The 23,337-nt window shown below is 44.0% G+C and overlaps 3 protein-coding genes across 8 annotated transcripts in view; 1 reads left to right on the top strand and 2 right to left on the bottom strand.

Moving 5' to 3' along the window:
• The first annotated feature begins 1,976 nt into the window (after positions 1-1,976).
• LOC143367271 (uncharacterized) lies at positions 1,977-4,450 on the top strand. The gene is made up of 5 exons (XM_076808907.1): positions 1,977-2,352; positions 2,728-3,040; positions 3,232-3,331; positions 3,417-3,590; positions 3,951-4,450. Exons 1-5 carry the CDS (start codon positions 1,986-1,988, stop codon positions 4,158-4,160), a joined length of 1,164 nt encoding a protein of 387 aa, XP_076665022.1. The 5' UTR covers positions 1,977-1,985; the 3' UTR covers positions 4,161-4,450.
• Positions 4,451-5,707: 1,257 nt separating this feature from the next.
• On the bottom strand, positions 5,708-18,536 carry LOC143367425 (putative multidrug resistance-associated protein lethal(2)03659). Its single transcript, XM_076809227.1, has 12 exons — positions 18,080-18,536; positions 12,597-12,744; positions 12,255-12,506; positions 10,816-11,071; positions 10,575-10,749; positions 9,727-9,883; positions 9,447-9,649; positions 7,831-9,151; positions 7,442-7,656; positions 6,285-7,363; positions 6,081-6,188; positions 5,708-5,995 (listed from the first exon to the last, which is right to left on the bottom strand). The coding sequence occupies exons 2-12, from the start codon at positions 12,668-12,670 to the stop codon at positions 5,957-5,959; spliced, it is 3,879 nt and encodes a 1,292-aa protein (XP_076665342.1). The 5' UTR covers positions 12,671-12,744; positions 18,080-18,536; the 3' UTR covers positions 5,708-5,956.
• Positions 18,537-18,791: 255 nt separating this feature from the next.
• LOC143367423 (protein expanded) overlaps positions 18,792-23,337 on the bottom strand; it is a 111,582-nt gene continuing 107,036 nt past the window's right edge. For all 6 annotated transcript variants that reach the window (XM_076809221.1, XM_076809226.1, XM_076809223.1 and 3 more), the window contains 2 exons: positions 21,480-23,329; positions 18,792-20,588 (listed from right to left, as the gene is read on the bottom strand). In XM_076809221.1, the coding sequence (XP_076665336.1) occupies positions 20,112-20,588; positions 21,480-23,329 (2,327 nt within the window). In that variant the 3' untranslated portion in view covers positions 18,792-20,111. The remainder of the gene's footprint in view (positions 20,589-21,479; positions 23,330-23,337) is intronic.

Below are 23,337 nucleotides of genomic sequence, written 5' to 3'. Positions count from 1 at the left end.
CACTCATGATTCAAATTAAAGCACCCAATCCTCTTGTAACGGATGCAAAACACTGCGAACAATTGAAGAATGAATGTCCCGGCAGCTGTTACAATATTACGACTGCACGAAACACCCCGAATGGCATGAAAATGATAACTGAAGATATTGCAATGATATTGGGCGAAGAACGTTGGGAAACGATACACCTGCGTGTAAAAAAAAAAAGAAGAAGAATCTTGGGAGTTGAATTCACGAGAATAAAAAAGTTAAAAACAAGAATAATTCTCCGCTTACCTAAGCCACCATTAGTTCACATTCTGCAAATGACCGCGCGGTATTCTTACGAAGCAGTACCATGTAATTTAGCAATTTTCGTCGTGGAAATAAACACAGAATCTATCCCACAGTGGTTGGATTATTGAATAAAAATTACGCAATCGAGTCTTTTCTCATTTCACTCTTACCCATACACGCAAATTGAGACGCAGCGATTGAACGCAATCAGATATATTGAGGAAAAATTGAAACTTGGAGTGCGGCATAGCATTAAGACAAATAATTGATAAACGTACGGCGGTCCGCAAACAGAAAAGATAAAGTGTCACCGTAATATTGACAATTTCGTGCTGAAACGTGGAAAATACCAAATGACTTAAAAAGAAAGTACACGCATACATTTGTCACATTTCCTTTGCGAATACGATAGCGGAAATTCAATTATGTAGCAATTTTCATATCAAATGACTGCATACTTAATGCGCTTAGGGGGTCGCTTTGGAACTTTAGCCGCCATCACGCGATCGAAGTTCATTCTCGACTTACCATTAATCCGAAGATAGAGCGCGATGAAGGTGACACGAGTGTTTGTTTACATGCGGTTGTAGCGTACGAAACGTCCGTTTTTTCGTTGAAGTCGAAACGGTATCAGCGAAAGGTCATTTTACAAACCTTCGACTTCATTTATGTAGAATATTGTGAATGACTCAGAGAATTTCAGATAAAATTCCCTTCATTCTCGACGATACTTTAATGTGTATTAATTACAGTGGTAATTACATATGATACGGTTGGGGCTTGTAAACATACGTTTTATATGTTACAGCCACATACATGTTGTTGGCAACAGAGAGCAGATAATAAAATGAGTAATTCTACGTGACAGAATAAGGCGAAAATCAAGAGTAACAAAATTATGTTGAATGTGTCATTCTTCAGTTATTAGTGTTTAAAATATCGTGTAACTAATAGGACCTGTCTTTGATTGTGGCGGTGTTTGAATGTTTTTCTACAATTTTTGTGTATGAACAGGGGTATAGCACCGCGGTCAACCCAATTAAAACGGGTACGAGACCAGTCGATATTGTCTTTAAACCTCATTACAGTAATCTGAGGTGCGAGTGGTAAACCGATCATAAAAGCGGAGCGCGCGGCTCGCTTACTTGGGCCGGGGAATTCCGCACAGCTCTTTGCGACATTGATTTGAAAGAGAGCATCCTAGAATTTTCGGAGCTCGGACATCACTGCTGTCCAGCCGTCGCTGGCAAGCCTGCGAACGCCGGGCCGGTGAATGGTTGTAGTGGAATGCGTCCGTGAGGCGGTGTTGCCATTTTCGTCTGTTCGCGCGCGCGTAGGTTGCACTTTTAACGGATGACCCTGTACAATGACAAGTGCATCATTGTTTTTCAACGGAGACTGTACACTGACCTACACCATTCGAACCGCTGATCGCCGAATTGCCATGTTTCAGGCGCCTCCTAATTTTTAAGCATTAATAACTAGGACACGAAGCCTCCGCCGTAATTTCGTTACTCTTGATTTTCGTCTTATTTTGCCACGTAGAATCAGTCACTTCATTCTCTACTATCTACTGCCGAGCACCCTGCATTATCTTGCCTCCTCGATGGAAACTGTTGGTCGTGTTTTAGGACGATATCGAGATAAGAGATCCACTGAAATTTTATAAACGGATTCTTACATTATGTGGTTCGTGGCCAGAGCAACATATGCGCGCGAGATTTGCGATGACGATGACATACTTCGGCCTGCACACGATCATGCAATATTGGGATTTGTATGATTACAAGGACAACTTCGATCTGATGGTGCTCAACGTGTTGGAGACTACGTTAACGACGTCAACTTTCGTCGCTATGATTATCTTTGAAAGCAACAAAGGGTTGGGGAGTGTGATCACCAGGATGAAAGGATACATCGCGAATGTTTCTTTGCTCGCGGACCAGGAGAAACGTTTATACCACCACCACAACAACGTGGGCTATCATTTTGGCAAATACGCGATCATTATCACAATCTGTACTGGTTACACGATGTACATGCGTCCTTTGTTAAAGATACTCCGTGTTCATCTAGGTATTCGTCGACCGTTTGGTATTCCCCTTGGCTTCGTCTAACTTCATCGCTTGAACCCCGAGAAAATTCATGCACGATCGTAGATCACGAGAGCCAAAGTAAATGAACCGTGCCGTCCGGGAATCAGTACCGGAAATCTTAGAATCTCTCAGTGTCAATTATCTCGCGTTTTACGAGCTCAGAGTTGCCTCCTTTCGGTTTTACCAGTCTGGAACTGAATTCTTTGCGCCCTACAAGTCCTAGGCCCTCCTCTTCGAGCGCTACGTATTCAGAATCTGTTTCTTAGAAACCTACTTCATTTTCGTGAATCTTTCTATTCAGTCCCGCGGTATAGAAATTGAAATTATTACCTATTCTTCTTGTTCTCATTTATCTGATCTGTCTCGCATGTTCACGCAGGTCACGCTAATGGTACTTTGTCTTATGAGCTGCCATTTCGGGCGCACATTATTTTCGACTACACCACGGACGCTCGAATTTACAGTCTACTGTATTTGTATCAATTGCCGACTCCGGGCGTGGCCGTGTTACATGCAACAGAAGTTAGCTTCATAATTAATCTTGTCCTACACTTCTGCGGAAGATTATCGGTCCTGTCCTATCGTATTCGAAATATCTCAACGAAATCACATCGAGCTTTCAACATCGGCATCAAACAGGGAGTGGTCGCGCATTTGGAGCTGATAGAGTACGTATTAGTGTTTAATTAACACTTTATATTTCTATGTAAAACTGATGCAGGTACTATTGCCAGCACGTAGGTATAATAATCAGCCGTTCCGAGTTCCTATGGACAGAAATAATAATGTATAATGAGAAATATTGTGTACAGCTATTTTTATTATTCAACGGTCATTTTAAGAAATTTACGTTTCACAGGTCGTTTGGAAAATTGAACGACAATCTTTCTGTGATCCTTCTTCTAGAACTTCTGGGCTGCTGCAGCAGGCTGGGCCTTGCTATGTTCGTTGTGCTCGCCGTAAGTACATGCTTTCTTTTAAGTACAGAATTATTAATACGGAAGAAGAGCATTACCTATTTCAATGTTTCTTCACACTTTTCAGAAAGTCGGCACAGATACAGGATCTGTAATTATTTACTTCTTTTACGCCATTGTTCAAGTTGGCTGGTTGTTCTTATTCTGCTATATTGGGGAAGAAATGATTTTTGAGGTATTTTACTTATTTAATAAGTTCTTCGGTAGAGGAACGAATCCCATCCGCAAGTATTTATACAGGGCTACATAAAGAAGCTTTTTATAAGCCGGTTTATCAACTTGATCCTGGTTATAGGTAATTAGACGATCAGTTATGTAAATGACTGCATTACGCTGAAGTTGTTTTCAGCAAATAAGAATTTCAAAAAGTTTTCAGTAAAAATTTTGACTACGCAGTGTTCGATACTAAAGGCACAGTGATCGTTTTTCATCTCATGCAATTTGAATTATTCGGTCGAATTGTTAGGGAACATGATCCTCTAATTATTCAAAGTTGTATAACGCTTGCACATTGAAAATGTATTTTCTCGTCGCCTCATTCCTTATTTTATTCATTCTTGACCACGATATGCACAGCATTAACAGAACGATTAACGTCTAGTCTCAGAAAGTGGGTAAAGCATTCTACGAAATCGACTGGCCAGCCGTGGAGAACAATGACAGAAAGTCATTGTTAATATGCATTTTAAACGGGTACAAAACACTGTATCTCACAGCTGGGAAAATCTACATTTTCTCGCTAGCCGGTTTCACCAGTGTGAGTATAACGATTCTCCATAGCTTCATGAAGTACATTCAGTGGCGGATTTAACAGGCGGTCGACGAGCAGTTGCCGTCTGGCCCCTGTCCAGAAGGCTCAATCAGAGCCCGTTTTTAAAAATAAATGATTTTATCTAAATATCATATTTTTGTTCTGCACTACTACTCTTAACCCGTTTTTAGCAAATTCGGAACCTTCTTCCTTAAATCCACCACTGAGTACAGTGGCTCACAGATTCGTTAACATATGAAAGGTAAAACTACAGGCAAAAAATTGATTAAATATATTGGTGCTTTGTGAAGAAATCTGTGAGTCACTTGCATTAATTGTTTCACGTATCAGAACGGGACAATATAAAACTGAATACTATGCCGTCCTAAGACAGGCCTGCCCTTTAGGGTGCAAATACTTACTCAAGTTCTGGGACCTGGGCAACAGACGAGCGCGGAACTGTTACCTTGCTAACCGTTGCGTGGGTTTAGGACAACTGCAAAAGTGTGTGTGACACGCCCATACGCGTGAATCCCAGCTATATAGACTCGTGGTACGAGCCAGTATGGACACACGCAGAGTCTTGTAATCTCCCGCTGCCCATGCTGTGGTTAGCAACGTAAAGGTGAAATCTGACGGCACGTGGATCGGCGAGCTTGGCACGAGACTCGGCTCACCGATCCACGTGCCATCCGATTTCACCTTAACACAGGAGTGTCGAACTTCCGCACTCCGAGAGCCGCACGAGTCGGGTCCCCGGTCAGCCAGTTCCCCCACTTATTTTTCTCCAGGCGTTGCACGAGACCCGGTAGGTTCAGAGGGCGGCACACCCGGAGGAGAAATTCATCAGAGTGAAGTAGGTGTGGAGGGGGCCGTTCTCCTGCGGCTCTACGGAGCAGGCGAAGAGGAGAAGGAGCCACTGCGGCTCGCGAGCCGCTAGTTCGACACCCCCGCCTTAACAGTTTCGCGCTCCGCTGTACCCGGGTCCCAGAACTTGAGAAGGTATTTGCACCCTAAAGGGCAGGTCTGTCCTAAGAGGACACGAGTACCTAATTAGCAATTGCTTTGTAACGTATGAAAGTTTTGATAACGATCCTTTTTCCTACATAGATCATGAAAACTTCAATGGGGTGTCTCTCTATGTTACAAGCCAGCATGTAAAAATACGAGTAAAGGGAATAATGGCATTACGAAACGTACTAACGATTCCCCATTGTCGTCTGTACATAGAAAATTGTTGTGTGCTACAACATATAGAAGTAGGATGAAAATGAAGTAGTTATGACGGATGATATCTTCACCAGAAATTTCTATGACTTCCTAGCTGTTTTACGAAAATGTGCAACAAAGATTTATCTTGTCTTTACTGTGCTTCTGATTTAAGTGTTGTTTCAGTGTAGACACTGAAGAAAGAGATTATATAAATAAATGAGCATCTGTTACAATCAGAATGTGTTTGACAATTATTCTTCGTACGTAGTAAATTACGTATAGGTACGGAACTACGTGAAGTTACCTTTATGAGTAAACCTTTAGTTGCACTAATTGTACGTACCGTGAAAAATGTCTAATACTTGGTTCATTTCGTCGTACAAGGACACGTAATATTCATCAAATGTATAGTACTTTATTGGAACTCAATTCCCAGTACAAAAATTGTTGCTGTCTTTCTTTTTCTAGACTACTAATCAGTTATTCGTAAGTAATACCTTGGTTAGCACCATACTGTCTTTGTATAATTGAACATTCGGCAAAGCTTGCAGCTCACTTTCGAACAGTGAAATATAAGTCAGAGGTATAAAAAGAATTTACTTAAAAACGGTATTGCCTTTAGTGCTGCTAGAGTCGACCTACCATCAAAATGATTCGATTGATTCGTTGTTCCTGTAGAAACACTAAAAAAGAAAACGTCATTATTCTACATTGGTATCCGTTTCTCTGTTATGTGTCTGTTTTGTCTTTGTCAAGTGCCCTACTCACGTTCTTCGCTACTTCGGACAGAGTGTTTGCCATCGCAGCACCAGTTTGTTGCACCATGTCGTAGAAGTAGCCCTTCTTCTGCAGCAAAACGTACGGATGATCGAATTCCTAAAAAGAAACAGCATAATAAATATGCCAGCAGAAAATTTATATGACACACTATCTGTATACATGCTCGGTACATCTGAACGAGTTGCTACTTACTACTAGGTAACCTTGGTCCATCACAAGTATCTTATCGCTATCCATTATGGTATTTAATCTATGGGCTATGGTGATGACAGTGCAGTTCATGAATTTCTTCCTAACAGTCGTCTGGATCAAGGAATCAGTCTGTGGATCAACGTTGGCAGTGGCTTCGTCCAGGATCATGATTTTGCTGTTCTTAACTAGCGCTCGAACAAGGCATAGTAATTGACGTTGACCGACGCTGAAATTAGACCCCTCCTCGGCGACTTTGCTGTTCAGACCGGCAGCCATATCCGAGATTGCTTCCTTCAGCTCGACTTCCTGCAGAGCCTCCCACAGGGCACTGTCGGAGTACTCGTCGAAGGGGTCCAAATTTCGTCGCAGACTACCTCCGAATAATATGGGCTCCTGCGGTATAATACTGATCTTCGAGCGGAAATCGTGCAGCGAGATTGTATTAGTAGGTATGTCGTCTATGACGATCTCTCCCTCTACGTAAGCTAGACGGAAGAGCGCGCTGATCAAAGACGTCTTCCCAGCGCCGGTTCTCCCAACGACGCCAACTTTCTCATTGGGCATCACCACGAAGTTTACGCCTTTCAAAACATAAGCACCTTTTGGCCCATACTTCAGCCTGACATCTTTAAATTCCACGTGACCCTTAGAGGGCCACTCTTTCGGAGGCGTCTTCCCTGGAGCACTGTCCAGGAAAGGCTCTTCCTCCAAACGACTATACTCCAACACTCTCTCCACGGACGTGATTTGGTTCTCCAATTCGGCGGTTTGTCTCATACCCCATTGCAATATCCCTGTCACCGCAGTGATTTGGGTGATCACCAGGCCAATGTCTCCGGCGACGGCTAGGTCGTCGAATATCAGAAATATAATCACGATCAGGGCAAGGTAGAGCAGACAGAACCATTCGATGTAGAGGCCGAATGCGCGCGAGATGGAGATGAATATGAACCACGTGGACGTGTGGAGGTCCTGGTGGTTGTCGAAGTCCGCCGTCACGACCCTCTCAGCCTTGAACGCTCTGATTGTCGTCAGACCTTGCAAAGTAGCACCGACGTGGTCGAACACGGGCGAACGAGCTGGAACACGTCATCACCAGGTAAAGTACGCGATCGTACGATTACTACGTTCAAGTGTCGTTATTGAATGCTACTTACTGATACCCTCCATGCGTTTAACAGAACGGCTGGTCGAAATGTAAACTACTCGCATACAGTAGAAGAGAAGCATAACTAACACCGTCGGTATCAACAGCCACGCGCTCACGGTACCAACGATGATCACGGTTCCCATGAAGTTCAAGAACATTACCGTAACGTCGAACATGGTGAATGGCAGCTTCTTGTCGATGATGCCGATATCTTTCGAGAACCTTGATTCAGAAACAGAGTGGGTTAATGTAGACCTCGCAGGTACGACGGGACCCGTTTTATGGACAGGGCCGGCTCCAATTAGCATGGTCGGTTAGAGATTCTTTCATCGGTCCCCGACAGTAAATTCAATGCTTCCAGGCCAGCCCTGTTTACGTACGAATATATCTGGATACCTGTTCAGTATTCGACCGGCAGGATTGGTATTGTAAAAGTACATGACGGCGCGTACGATACTACGGAACATGTTCGCGTGCAAGTTCTTGGAAGCCCGCATGCAGACCCCATAGTACGTGAACGTTTGGAACACATAGACGCAGACGACGCCCATGGCCAGGCCGCTATAAAGATAAATAATTCCATGACGAGACAGCGGGCCAGACCATTGAAAATCCATCGTACCATTCACGGTTCTAACCCACGACGCGACCTCGGTGTTCACCCAGAACGCGAGCAGGTAATCGCTGCCGCTGGCCATCGCTTGGCTCGCGACAAAGAAGATCATCATCAGAATCAACAGCAGAATGCTTTTGCTCGCTCTCCAATATGCCAGGAACACCGCGCCCGAGATCTTTCCGAACGTCCTCGTCTCGGCCACCTCGGCCGGCTCCTCGGCCGGCGCGGCGTCATCCTCGCTCTTCCAATTCTCCGCCGACTGCCTGCTGTCGTTCCTACCTTCGGTCTCCGTGGTCTCTCTCTTCTCGTCCAGGTCCTCGAAGATCTTCATGAAGTCCAGGTGCATGCTCTGCAGCTCCTCGAAGCTGCCCTTCGCCTGGACCCTGCCGCCGTTCATCACAACGATCTGATCGGCAGACTTCATGTACTGGACCTGATGCGTAACCAAGATACGAGTCTTGCCCTTGAGGAAGCCGCATATGCACTCGTCCACGATGCAACTGCCGACGTGGGCGTCCACTGCCGACAGAGGATCGTCCAGGAGGTAGATGTCGGCCTCGGAGTAGAGGGCGCGTGCCAGGTTGATTCTAGCCCGTTGCCCGCCGCTCAGATTTATTCCCCTCTCGCCGACCATGGTCCTGTCGTGGTGGGGCATGGCGTCTATGTCCCTCTCCAGCTGGCAGACCTGGATCACTTTGTTGTAACGAGCCTGGTCCATGGGCTGGCCGAACAGGATATTCTGCTTGATCGAGGAGGCGAAGATCCATGGCCGTTGGTCAGCGAAACTGACCTTCCCGCTGACTTCCAGCACACCGTCGTCCAGTGGTAGCTCCCGCAGGATCGCCTGCAGTAGACTGCTCTTCCCCGAGCCTATCTGCCCGACGACCGCTATAAAGCTACCTGCTTGCACCGTCAAGTCCACGTTCTGCAGAGTGTAGTCCCTGGTCTCGTCCCACCTGGCAGTCACGTTCTTTAAATACAGAGGGACAGCCTGTGTGGCTACCTGCGGCTTGGTAGCTGGCGCTTTCGACACCTCCGGGTACATCATGAATTTCTCTAAACGTCGGATGGAGACGGCTGCCTCAGCTAATTGATGGACACCTACGTAAACAGTGGAATATTGTGAAATCGTGCACAGGGTGAGCCGTAATTCGTGGCACAACCGGGCGGGGAACATTCTACGACTCATGATAGGGCGAAACGATGGAATAACTTTTTGCCGCGCGGAGCTTCAATTCCCAGCAAAATGATATTTTGCAAAAATTGTATATCTTGCGTAACGGCTAATGATTATTTATTTTCGGCTACAGAATGTCCCCCGTCTCACTTCCATCGAGGTTTATGGCCCACGATAGGTATTTGTTTGGAAGAATTTTGAAATTCACGCGTAACTTACTCAAAGCAAAGCCAATGGTCATCGAGCTTCGTAAAATAGTGTAGAACGCTGTGGTCATGAACACTTTCTCGGCGTCGATAGTGTTCCCAGTTAGAACGTACGTTAATATGGTAATGAAAAGGCTGATACGCGGAACATAAATGTCTAACGTCAAGCCGAACTGCTCTACGATCGAGTATTTCTTTATCACGTCCACTTCTTTCCTGGATGAGAGTGTAGAAGTCACATTAAAATATCACATTACGAGTGTACTTTAAGACGTCAGTTACTATTCCCTTACCGCCTGGCTTTCTCCACAAGAAGGGAATACGGAATCTCCCAAACGTACATCTTGATTATCGCCACCCCGGCGATAATTTGGTTCATCAGTCTCAATCGGTCATCTGTCTTTAGCGCTGACCCGTGGGTCAAGCGCGACACCTTTCGCCCTAAGTACACTGCAAAAGGATACATGGATGTGAGAAAAGAAACGGTTTCGCTCCGAGACGTTGATTTAAATCAAATTCGCCATGGGGCCTTTTTGAACGAGCGAAGATTTAAATTCTTTGCCAACAGGGGCGGATTTGGAGGTTTGAATTCCATAAAATATTTTAATTTAACAGAGCTGAGACAGTTTTAAAATTAATTCGATATGACGGCTCACATATGAGTTATTGCTAATTTGCTGCATGGAAAAAAAGTGATTGGTTTTTAAATTTCTCTCAAGCCTCTGTGCTTAAAGATCACACTTCATCTTCGGTATTAGGGAAAATGGATAGACAGTTTATTTTAGAATGAAAATCTATGCTGGTATTGTCTATGAAAAAATAAAAAGTTACAGGCAAAAATATTTTACTGTTTCTTTCAATTTCTTCGGCCCAGAATTGGCCGACTTAGGCTGCAGCCTACTTATCAAGGATACATATCGAAGTGACAATCGCCGATTTTGAGGAGACTTTGGTAGAAAGTAATTCTTACAAGAATATTTCATTTTTTTTGAGAGCGCAAATGCAGCTGTGCAAGCAGATTCCAAAAAATTCTGATTGCTTAAGGGGGGATTCTTGTCCAAGGAAAAGCCCCAGCGCGATAATTCGCGGAATATAGAAATCGGTATTGCTATTAATCTGCGCTGCAGTGTTTCATCCTTACGTTGTAATGGTATGCATAACAAGAACGTTGACACCCCAGCAATAGCGCCAATCCCGATTTCACGGAATATAAGATAGGCTACCAGAAAGATATGGAGCGGGCCGATCCACAAGTAATGGATACCGAAGACGAAGTAATCGAGCCTGTTGACGTCGTTGCTGAGGAAATTGACCATCTGAAAAGGTTAACGACAAGTAACACTCGCCAACTCTCTTCCGCCTTAGCTAAATCGATTTGCCACCTGTCCAGCAGACGTGTCATTCTCGAGGACCGAGCTGGATAGTCTCAGTATCTTCCTGTAGACCAGGGTGCAGCAGGCTATTCTAACTTTCATCCCCACGTGCATCAGAGCCTGCAGGGAGTAATGCAGGATCACGGCGTCGATCAACGGCAGGACACAGAAACCAGCCGCGTAATAATATATGTCGGCGGCCCATCCGTTTCGACTTCCTGCGAAGTAACGCAGTAATTTTGCGAGGAGGAAAGGATGCGCGATCCTGAAATAACGGGCGACTTGAGTAACGATTTATGCTCGATTTTGCAGGTGAGATGACCGCGCGATGTCTTCTTAGAGGAGACGTTGAAATATTGGCGGACTTGCGCTGCTCGAAATAAGTAAGGGATCATTGGAGGCTCGTGGAACGGTGCAGGGAAGTGAAATACGTATTGAACCGATGATAAATGGAGAGTAGGCAAGCAGAAGTGAGTAGTCTCGGGCCTTGGTACTCGACGCAACGGGGTGGCATTAATTTTCGAGACGGGGAAAAGATGTTATAAAACAGGAAGCTGTAAGTAGCTGTTATTGATATTGAGTAACAGTTCCAATTTATCTAATAAGCAAGATAATTTATCGAATTATCTAATAGTTCCAAAATGACTTCTTCAGGTTCCTGCAACGAGAATTCACGATTTTGAAATACTACGGGCCATGTTATCAAGCGACAGCTGATGGGAAAACTGCGGGAAGAAAAGTTGCTTCCAAAGAAGAATCGCAAAACAACGTAGGGGAGACCGGGGCTAGTTGACTAATTTTTAACATTTCTAATTTTTATAAATAGACCATTGGTATTTTGTTGACTTGTTGAACATCAGAAGTTTACAAATTTCATTAGGTATACAGGCTTAATTTTTAAAATTGTTTTAATTGAGTCTAGGTCGTAGTTTTTATTATATTTAGAGTAGTGAGACGAATAAGTGAACAAACCCCGGCTGTGGGGTTAGCTGACAAATATGATGGGGTTAGTTGACTTGACATTTACTTTTCAGTTTTAACCCTTTGCCTGCGAACGGCGTACATATATATACGCTGTCACACTTCCATCAATATATACGAAAGGCGTACATCGCCTACATATTCACAAAGTCTCAGAATTTTTGGAATTTTCGGGTTCGGGATCTTCTCTTATTAGCTTAGCTTAGCTTCCCGGTGGATTCCCGGCTTAATGCTAAAATGCTCTTCACCCCACCATCTACAGATACTTCCCTAAACAATTTTAATGATTTATGAAACCTGTTCCAGCTTCACAGAAACGAATTTGTTCGCACAATTTTTCATTAGCTTCTAAAAATGTAAAATCATCATTCTATCTTATTGTTTATCCCATTTCGATCCCGTAATTATTTCGAGCAGCGTATCATCCTCCTACTGAATAGACGTGCCGAGTATTCCGGCAATCGTACCGTATGACGAATTCTAAAATGAACAGGGCCAGTCCAGTGTTCATAACGATTTTGCCAAAGCACTTGTACAGTACTCTGAATAGACTCGGTTTCGATCCATCCTTTTTCTTCTCGCATCGTTTCAGCTCGATGTCCCAATTCTTCACGATACGTTGCCCTAAGTAACTGCTTTTGTCCTCCCGTAGAGGAGAATATAGATCGCTCTCTTCCAACTCCTTCTTGTAACCGGTAACGAACAGCTTGAAGATCCACCTGTCCGCCGAAACGATTCAATAAACGATCACAATTTCATCAGGCGAGAACGCGCGCGGTTAAACCGTGCAAACTGAGGGAGCTTCTCACCAGAAGGAAAGTACGGATAATAGATTGGCATTCTGTCGCGGATTCTTCACTTGTTCCCTCTGACTTTTGTCCATTCTTGCAATGGGCGATTGTTTTTGGTTATTAGAAAATGTTCGCAAAAATATTTCCACTGTGCCTATTCCATTTGCTGTAATTAGAGGTACATGGTAAGGACAATTGCTCGACTAAAAAAAAGGATTCTGGATTCATGTGACATTTTAGGGGTTGCACACACTTTTCACAGTCGGAAAAAGGGGGCATTTTTGTGTGTTTTTTTAATATAAACAAATGTCATATTTAAAAATCGAGATATACACCTTGCTGTGTATAAATTAAGCTGCATTCTCCTCAAAAGAAATCTGATATTTTAAGAAATGGATTTGTGGGCAGATTTGAATAAAATTTTGCACGAATATTCTTAAGACTGTAATCCAGAACGTGTCGAAACGACCTTTCGATTAGTGTCTTGTTTTGTTTTTTATTAACAAAGGAAGATGTAGACTGAGGTAAAAAATCACATGCTTGACTTTGAGTAGCTGCTATTTTTCAAAAATACATTTCTTTTCAAAATCGGTGCTGACAAATACTAGATTATAGTCTCAAGAATATTCGTGCAAAATTTTATTCAAATCGGTCCAATCATCCCTGAGATATTTTTGGTACCGGAAATATTGTAACTATGAAGAGGCCTTGGTAGCTATAAGGGGTTGCTATGGCGCCATTTCTCAAGATACGAAATTTCTTTTTTATGAGAATACAGCTTAATTTATACACAACAAGATGTATATCTTGATTTTTAAATATGACATTTCTTTATATGAAAAAAAAATCATAAAATGATCCTCTTTCTGATCTGCCAAGGGTATGAAATCCCTTAAATCGTGTAAAAAATAACAGAATACACGAATAATCGTATTGCAGTTAATATTTGCGAAGGGAAATTAATTAAAAATTAAATATCTATCATTTCGCGTTTCGCACCCTTCTAATTTGTAAATAGCGACGAGTTCGATCCGAGTAGCTTGAATGCAAGTAAGTCGTTAAAACGTTGAAGCTGCTGAAATCATTCAAGAAGATCGAGTTCTTTGCTTGAAATAATTAAGCTACTTCGACATTTGAGTATCTGGTTTGGTTCGAATGATTTGACCTGAGTTCAACTTACAAGTAGCTTGTACTTTCGATCTCCTCGAACTGTTCTAAGTCTTCTTTACTGTCCTTGGCGGTGGATAGGCTCGTGCCCGCGATAAAAATGATTACCGTGCACGGAAATCACACCGAGCGGTCCCGCATGGTCGTGCAAATAACGAAGCACTGTTATGTTTGCCCCGTTACTACCGTAAAAAATGTCTTATCACGAGTGGTGCTAATTGAGGAACCATTCTAATCCCACGGAAAATACATTTGTATTTTGCGAGCTCTATTTGCAGTAATTGCATTTAGAACCATAAATAGTTAAACACCTTACTCAATTTCTCGTCTGTAACTATATTTCGGATGGCTAGCCTCAAATGTCAGCCCAATTGAAAGAGCGTTACATACGAGTAAAAATGGAGAAAAGGCTTTCTTTTTGCCATTTTGTGGAAATTTTTTTCCGGGGGAGGGAGCTACTTTGAGAAACAGTCAAGTTTACAGGCGACGAGTGTTTGCCTGCTTGAACCCATTTCGTAGCAGCGATTTACGATTGAAATTTAAAAATATTCAATTATTTAGTACAAACTTAAGGGGGTATACCCGTTTGAACCCTCGGAAAATGTGTACATTTTGTGGATTTTTTTACAAGTCAACGGCTTGATGAAGATTTCCCGTTTATTTTACTATCTTTACATAGTATTATGAACTACTTAAAAAAAAAGTTTCAGTTAAAAAACTATTGTTTTTCGGAAGTTATGCATACATATCCGAAAGTCCCCACGGGCGGTCATGGCAATACGAATTATGAAACATCATGTTCTTTTTGAGGATTTCTTTTTACACTAAAAGCACAATAATTTGTTAAATATTTTTTAATTCAGCGTTTCCCAAACCTTTTTGAGTCGAGATCCCCTTTTACAATATTCAATTAATCTGTGACCCCCCTCCCCCCTATATAAGGTAAGGTAAATTTAATAAGGGTAAAGAACGCACATTAAAAATACGTAATTCGAAATATAACTATAACTTAATAATAATAATAATAAAAAAAAAAATTAAAAACCGTGGCGACTCCCCAGAAAACACTTGGCGACAACACCGGTTGCGAATCATTGCTACTTTGTACGTAGGGGACTTGATTATCCTTCTTTTTATACTACGGAGAGAACAATTTGTTGTTTGTTTATGCATGATAAGAGATCGTGTCTCATACAGGAAATTCCACTGTCGCGGAAGCTACGGCGTCGCCAAGGTCTATCACTGTTTTTATCACAGAACAGATTTACAACCGGCTTTCTTCTCCTCGTGAATGTATAAATTATCTGTAACGCTCCAGGTACTACGTATCTACGTATTGGAAGCGCCGAAGGTACTGATAAGTAGATATAGATATGATCCCGAATTTCTGTTATATGATCGAAGTGACTAGAAATGTCGCGAGAGCTTCCCGAGAGCTTCCTTGGTCCATTAAAAAGTAACCGAACGCACGAGTTCCGTGACAAAGCATTTGCTATACTACAGTGCAGGTCCCCCCCTGTGAAAAAAATAAGTAGAGTTACATATCGAAAATTCTCGAATGACCTCCCGTCATTGGGATCAATGTAAACACGTGTCAGACATTCAACAGCATTTAGGGAACGGTAAGTTCCATTCGGATACGCGGAACTTATCAATGTAACACCTTGGCAGATTTACACACCCTCGAAGCCATGCCATATTATATAACAATAAAACGCATTCGTACCACAAACCGAGGGATTGTCAGTGAGCCGACGGCAGTTCCTTGACAAACAATTCTCGAAATTACAGCAGCTTCGAACTGCAAAGATTTAGTGGAATTTTCTAGAATTCTATTCCGCCATTATCCGAACGAAAGTTTGTTTAAGTAAATTCTCATCCACGTAAAACAATATTCAGACGTTTACGTTCAGAGAAATGCATTCGAATAATGCCCACAGATAGCATTAGCGCCTTGAAATGATAGGCGTGGTAAACAAGACAAGAGTGTAGCAGAAAAATGTAACGGGGATAAAACATTAGCGATCCTCAGAACCAGTTGCTTTTAATCCCGACTATAATCTACAAAAATACGATACGCGACTCTTCACACAATAGCGAATTTTGTAAATTCACGAGTTTATCCTTTTGATCGAACTAATGCAAAGGAATATCAGAATGGATGTTCCCACATACCTACACGATGCTCGCGTGCACCAAAATCGATCCTTCATACTAAATAATATTCTGTTAAGTCCACTTACAATCATATTTTGTATAAAGTCCGTAGCATCTAGACATACAACATGCAGTTCTAATTTTGTGCCTCAAACCGAGGAGTTGAAATGATAAACGATGTAGCAAGTGGCACAGAGATGAAAATTTATCTTTTCAGTGGAAAAGTATCTAAATTCCATGCCGAATACGGTGGTAAACGTAAATGCTAAAATAACTAATTTTAGTTTGCAGCGCTGTCGCAAGATAGAGCTGAGATCGTAAATACCAACGTCGCGTCGCTGTGATTGGAAAGAAAATGCTGGAGATTTTCACTTCTGGCACTTTTCATTTATAATGTTATTCAATTCCTCGCTTAATTTTGCCTGAGCCTAGAGAAACTATGTTTGAAAAATCACAATATTTACTCTGATTAGAGAACTGCACGATATCTGAGACGCCTGTATCTATACAGAACCAAGCTACCGGCGTGTGCATTACTCGTTGATTCGAAAATTTATCAGTGCTTTTTGCCGGACAGGTTTATAACAGTTTGAAAAGATAATATCTTAAATGTGGCTCAAGTCAACGCACTTTCCCCCCTCCCGATCGTCTAGACAAAGAGAAATATGAAAGATTCTGCCGATGCCTGTCTGACTGCATCGCAAACAGATACTGTTTACAAACCGCAAACAAATAGATAATTGATATCAATCGACAGGATGTACACTTTTTGAACGTGAACATTGGTTCTGACGTTTTTGCATCGAGGCGACACAACGTTCTATTAATTTCGAAATCATGACAATCGCAATATGCGAGTGTATAGAACAATTACAGTTCAGATTTTAGATGAAACTAATTATTCGATCATTCATACATAGCATGTTCGCAGTAAGAATACTTATTACGCTTTATATACTGCTATGTTATCGTTATACTCTGCGCGATAAATCACAATCGCCTGTCGATTATTCAGAAAATTGTCCTACCCTCCTGTTAATGCAAACAATCCATGCCCCTCCATAACACGTGATATCGGCAAGAAATTCAATTTCATCCAAAGCCGTGTCATATTTCGACAGATAACAAATCCATTGTTCACGTTTCACGCAAAAGTTGTTCCCTAACTGGTACGCGATCGATTGTTGATACATTCGATCGGAATGAAAGTTGAGGCTGGCTCGAATTCAAGATAAAGGCAGCTCAATAGCGACACCGCCTCTAATGCGAGAAAAAACGGTCAGTTGTCCCTTTTTTCGGAAGAAAAGTAAACACGAACTTGACGGAAAACAGAAGGGCAGTCGGTAGATATTAAAATCTAACGGCACTGGTAAATAGTGATAACTATCGTAAAGTTGGCATCATTAAGTATCCTTGACTTTTCAATAAAATCGTAAGACATTCTGCTGGTTTACGGAAAAAATTGCCTCGATAAATCGCGAGGCGTAAACATTTCTACGTTTTTCTATAAGATAATCACTAACTACTTGATTCTGCCTTGTATAATGATAAGGTTTTACATTATCAACTGTCGATTATATCGAATCTACGACTACGGAACTATTAGAGATGTGGAGTTAGTAAAACTATCGATGTAACGGCGCGACATAAACCAATATCGTCGACAACGTCGCAATGGACGAGGAAAGTTTTTATTCCTACAATTAAATCTTCGCGAATTTGAACCTAAGTGTTACATAACACTATGGGATATTCCCACAAGCGGATTTAGAATGGCGGTGACACAATTCCATTGTTAAGAAACTTATTAAGCCGATCATGTGATTCACGGTAGTAAAAAGGTTAAGGAAGCATTGACACAAAATCATTGAGGCGCTGCATTCCGTGGATTACAAAGTGTTGAGGCATTCATACAATTGTACAACCATACGACCCCTTTATGATCGCCTGGTAATTCATTTATCTGAACGTAATGAAATAAACGATGACGCGAGGATATTACTTTAACTTTTAGTTCACGAAATTGAATAAAATATCAGGACTCCCCCACTTGGGTGTTCGGATTTAAAATTTCAAGCAAGTTCCGCGAGTTCGTCGAGAGAAAAACATTGAAATTGGCAAATATGTCGACGCAATTGTCGAAAATTATTAAGGCGATAAAGTAGGGTGAAACTTACCAGAAACCGACGCTCGGGGTCGTGGCGACGTCTGTTGAACGATTGACGTGCGGTGTCAGTTCTGAACGGTTTGCGGAATCCCAGCTTCTCCGCGTAATCGCCAGGCGTGCAGCAACGTATTGCCAATAGAAAAACGAGGAAAAGGTGCAGACGCTTATATATACGCTCCGTTACGTGCTCGCCGAGGCTGCGGTGCAGTATTGATAAAGGTAATGCGTCTGTTGTATTCTTAGTGTTTGAAATATTATCTGCATTCGCGGTCGACAGAGCCGCCCTGTCAAACGCGTTCCGATCGATTCGAAGGGTAATCGTTGCCCGTGCACTTGCCTCGCGCACGGTGACACGTGAGTCCACAACACCTCCCGATCAAAAATCGACCGTTCGAAACGAGCCCCTTTGTTGCGTCTCAAGGCAACGAACCCACTATTAACTGGGGAATGCGTCCTGCACGAAAGTCCCGCGAATGTTTATATACTCGCATTGCGGAGGTGAATCACTAGCGCCAGCTGTAGGCGGGAAGTGGAATTAGAGAATCTATAAACTGGCGGCATATTTGAACGTGTAAAAATTCGTGGAGGTAAAAGTGGCATTGTTTTAAGTTATTCGTTATGTAATAAGGTGCGAATTTTCATCTGCGAGATTGTATAAAATGTGCGATAATCGATTTCTTCGATTTTACCTGTAGTATATATAACATTGTTCCGTAACGATGTTCATTATAAAAAAAAGAAGTTTATTATTCGTAGCTGAGGTGGCGCGTGGTACATACATGAGGTTTCCGACTACAACAAGTCCTATAATTTCACGCAATACTATGTACAGACATGGTTCGTGTTGCAATATTAATATCTAAGTATTAATTAACATAAGTCAACCTTACGGCTAAATCATTACCCATTACGCTATCATCTATGATTAATGTTCATACGATCCGCGGCGACGCGGACCTTTTACAAGTTTGAATTAATTCGCGTTAGATTCTAGCGCGTGCCCTGTAGTGCAGTTCCAGAGTGTCCTCCGTCGGCGATATGTTTTACCGTTTATATATCTATACTATAACGCAGTAGCAATGTTCAGTCGACGAGGGGAGTGAATCTCCTCTCTCGCCAGTGTACTTAAAACGCTTACATTCACGTAATAACGATGAAAAGTAATCGAGGGGGCATTATTAACGCCAACTACACTTACAGTTACGTGCACGCAAATTATTAAAAACGCTTCGATAGAAAGTATCATAATGCGAGCACATTGATTGAGATATTAAAGAGATATAGACAAAGAAAACATGGATGGTAATAAATATTACTTCCGCAGACATCGAGAGGTACTATTTCTCTAGTTACAGTAATCGTACCTGCCCTCCTTCAGAGTATAAAAATATTTACGCAATTAGTATCTAAAATAAAAAAAAGGGGAGTGAGGGGAACAAAAAGAATCGTCGCCCTTGTAATTGGATAAACTACTTGCAAGAGCGCGTTACGTTCTCGTCGCTAAGATTTACAGGATTAAAATTTCATTTCCATCGCGCTAGTCGCTTACTTGAGCAAAATTATCAATGGGCACTTAATCGCCGGTGTTTCTACTGTTCTATGGTACGATAAGCTTCGGTCGCAGCGGGGAAGTAGAATTTTCAGGAGTATCAGAAAGATCTTAAGAGGTGAAACGAGGGGAGACAAAAAGGAACGATATAATAATCCTTATGTAGCTCTAAGAATGATTCGTACGTTGCAAATTAAAAAAAAAAAAAAAGAGGAGACGAAGAAACGTGACCTACCTATCATCGGAGAATTTGAGTATTCACGACGAGCAGAAGAATTGTGAACGATAAAATGGCACCCTGAGTTGAAGAAGCACGGTCTTTAAAGAAACATGGTGTTTTAAGTACTCGTTGTCAGGATATTTCCTTCGCCGCTGTCTATCGTTTAAGAGACAGAGAGCTTGGCGTGGAATCTTTAAAGGCACGTTGGAATGTACAGAATTCCATGGTTTCAGAACGCTGGGGCAAAGCTAGTTGCCACTCGGCGATCCCGTGTTACGAATGCGACGCTCTCGCCTGATCCTTTTTACCAGAAGGCACGCCCGTCGAATTGCTGACCTTGTATGCGTTGCCCTTCATCTCGGCGGGGTGTTTATGCGTACTCGTCGATGATTTCCTCGGCGGTTTCGTGATCTGCGTCGTCGAGAGGCCGCTCACGGGATACTTGTTTCTGCTGGACGTCCCGCCGTTGCTGCTTCTCACGGCGTTCTTCGCGGACGTCGAGGACGCCGCCTCGGTCGGATGCTTCGGCATCACGAACGCTTTCGTCTGCTTCAGCAAGTATCGATCATTGCACAGCGCTGATATCAGTGGCAGATCCAAATTACGGCTTTTCTCACGAAGCGTCCGGATATCCAGCAATCCATCCTCCTTCCCTTCCTCGTGCTCCTCCGTTGCACTCGATTTCGGCGTCTTCTTCGGCAAAGAGGACGACGAGGATGCCGATGGAAGTGGTTGATTCTTTTCGAGATTCTGCAAGGGGCCGTGAATTAGCAACGAGAAAGCAATAACAAACACTTAAAAGGGAAGATCCCGAACCCGAAAATTCAAAAAATTCTGAAACTGTGTGAATACGTAGGGGATTTCCTCCTGATTACAACGCAATTTTTGTTTGCTGCCCAAATTCACTCGAAGAGGGTGAAATTAACCCTTGAAAATTCGGCTATTTTCCGATTTTGTGTTATAACTCGCGAACTGTAAGAAATAGAAAAAAAAGGCTCAAGACAAAAGTTATTTCTTTTAATTAGGTCTAACATTTTGGGGAAAAATATTTTACAGTTCACGAGTTATAACACAAAATCGGTAAATAACTGGATTTTCAGCGGTCAATTACACCCTCGTAGAGTGAATTTGTACAGCAAACAAAAATTGCGTTGTAATCAGGAGGAAATTCTCTACATATTCACAAAGTTTCAGAATTTTTCGAATTTCCGGGTTTGGGATATTCCCTTGTTAGACACTTTGACCGACACATGTGGTCCTACCAAACTTGAGGCTACAGAAAATTCGCTGCTCAGCTTACATGATGTACAGGGTGTTCGATAACAGATAGTAGAAACTGAAATGAGTGACTACGTGACGAAATAAGACAAAAACATAGGCAACCAAAATTGCGATGGAGGCTTCAATTCTTAGTGATTAATGTTTAAAAATTCGAGACAGAAACGCCCGAAGCATTTCGCCGATCAGCGGCTCTTGTTGCGAATTTTTAAGCATTGACAACTAAAAAACGAAGCATCCAACGCAATTCCTTTACTCCTGTTTTTCGTCTCATTTCCTCACCTACCTATTACCGCATACCCTGTGCAGCTGGCACGAGACAGTCAAAGCGTTACGCTAACTTGCACACCGGAGCCAGCCTACCTGTATTTCGTAGGGAGGTGGCGGAGGAGGCGGCGGAAGCCTGCGGTGCTTGAGTTGCGGCAGGGACTGCAGCTTCATGCTGGAAGGCGAGTCGAAGCACTTGAGTATGTTCTCGTCGCTTCTGGTTCTGGAGAAGGTGTGCAGCGTGTGCGGATGCGCCGGGGCTGGCGGCTCGCGCCTGAGACTCTGACTTCCTGCCGACGAGCAAGTAGCCCCGCTGTATAGGGAGCTGGTGCTGGCAGCGTAGTGGCTGCTCAGGTTGCTGTGCGGTAGATAATTGTTAGAGCTGGTGTCGCTGCTGCTGAGGTTCTGGTTCGAGGCGTACTTGGACAGGGTGGAGCCGGGCAGGTAAGGCGTGCTGCGATACATCACCATCGATTTATTGTTAAAGGAAGGATAAGGCGGGGGCGGGTAAGCGGCCATGGCCGCAAGGAGTGAGCCCTGCTTCGCGTCGATGTACTCTTGCTTGGACACGGCGGGGTCTTTCAGAGGGAACATCACGTAATCGACGTCGGAATAGAGCTGCTGCTTGTACTGTTCGATCTGCGACCTGGCCACTTGGCTGGTGTAGACTGTGGCCAGGCTGGGCGGAGGCGGCGGGGGCTGTCTGGGGTGAACCATCGGTGGTGGAGGTGGAGGCGGAGGAGGAGGTGGCGTTAAGTAAGGCAACAGAACCGGACCGCCTCGCGACGCGTGCACGTCCAGGTAATTGTTCGGCCCTACGACGAGAGCGGCTACGGGAGCGTGGACCGGCGTGGGTTTCATTTTGTCACCGGGATACGTGGGTGGCTGAATTCTGGGCGGTGGCTTCGGGGCGATCAGAGCGATCTCGTTGGCCATGTGACTGACAGCGATCTTGGACGGAGCCAAGCCGATGCTCGCCTTGCTGCTGGCCAGGCTGGTCTGGATCTTGGTGGACGCGACCCTGGACACGATCTCCTCGCTGTTGGCCGGGTAGAGGGTGGAGATGGCCTCCTGCCGCGTGACGTCCGGTACCTCGGGATACGGTGGTGGCGGCGGTGGCTCCCTGGGTGTCACCGCGTCGTTCCTCGGCGGCGTGGGCGGCGGTATCTGAATCCTCTCTCTGGGCGAGGTGTAAGGAGGCGGTGGCGGAGGGTCGGTCCTGCGCGGCGGCAGAGGCAGGGGCACGAACTCGCCACGCGTCGCGTTGTACGGCGGTGGAGGCGGGGGTTCCCGTTCGATGTCCGGTATCTTGGACCGGGACGAGTTTATCGTCGCGTAATCCATGCTCACCGGGTACGGAGGGGGCGGAGGGAGCTGCCTGTCGCTGTCGGTCCGCGGTGGTGGCGGTGGTGGAGGCATGGTGACGTAATCGCAGTCAGAGTCCATGGAGTTGCTGATCGTCTTTCGGGGTGGATAACGCCCAACGATCAGGTCCGACAGCTCATCGGCTGACAACAGCGGCCCGACGCTGGAGGGATCGCTGCCGTCGCCTCTGAAGCTGCCCGCGCTCAGTATACTATTGCTGCGCGAGCGCGAGTCCTCCAGCTGCTGGCCCAGCGAGACTCCCGACATAGCGGAGACCACGTTAGCCACGTCGTCGTCGCCTTTGCAGACGCTGTAAATCGGCTCCTGATCCCCCGTGCTAACGTCCTCCGTGTAAACGTCGCTGGTTTCGGATCTAAGGCCGCTGTGAATAGTGTAAAAACCAGATGTCACGGATGCTTCGTCGGTCGTGGACTGGACGGAGCTCAAGGCGCACACGTCGCTAGCCGCGGAAGACTCGTTGGCGTCTCCTGTCGGCGAGTATAAATCTCCCATTCTCTCGTCCTGCATCTCGCTGCTTCTCAGCGTGTACACGCCGCTGGTCTCGCTCGCAATGTCGGTACCTGGAAAC

Source organism: Andrena cerasifolii, chromosome 3 (genome assembly GCF_050908995.1).
Source record: "Andrena cerasifolii isolate SP2316 chromosome 3, iyAndCera1_principal, whole genome shotgun sequence".
Taxonomy (NCBI): Eukaryota; Metazoa; Arthropoda; class Insecta; order Hymenoptera; family Andrenidae; genus Andrena; species Andrena cerasifolii.
Note: the sequence above shows the minus strand (reverse complement) of the source record. Positions and strands in the feature narration are given on the sequence as shown.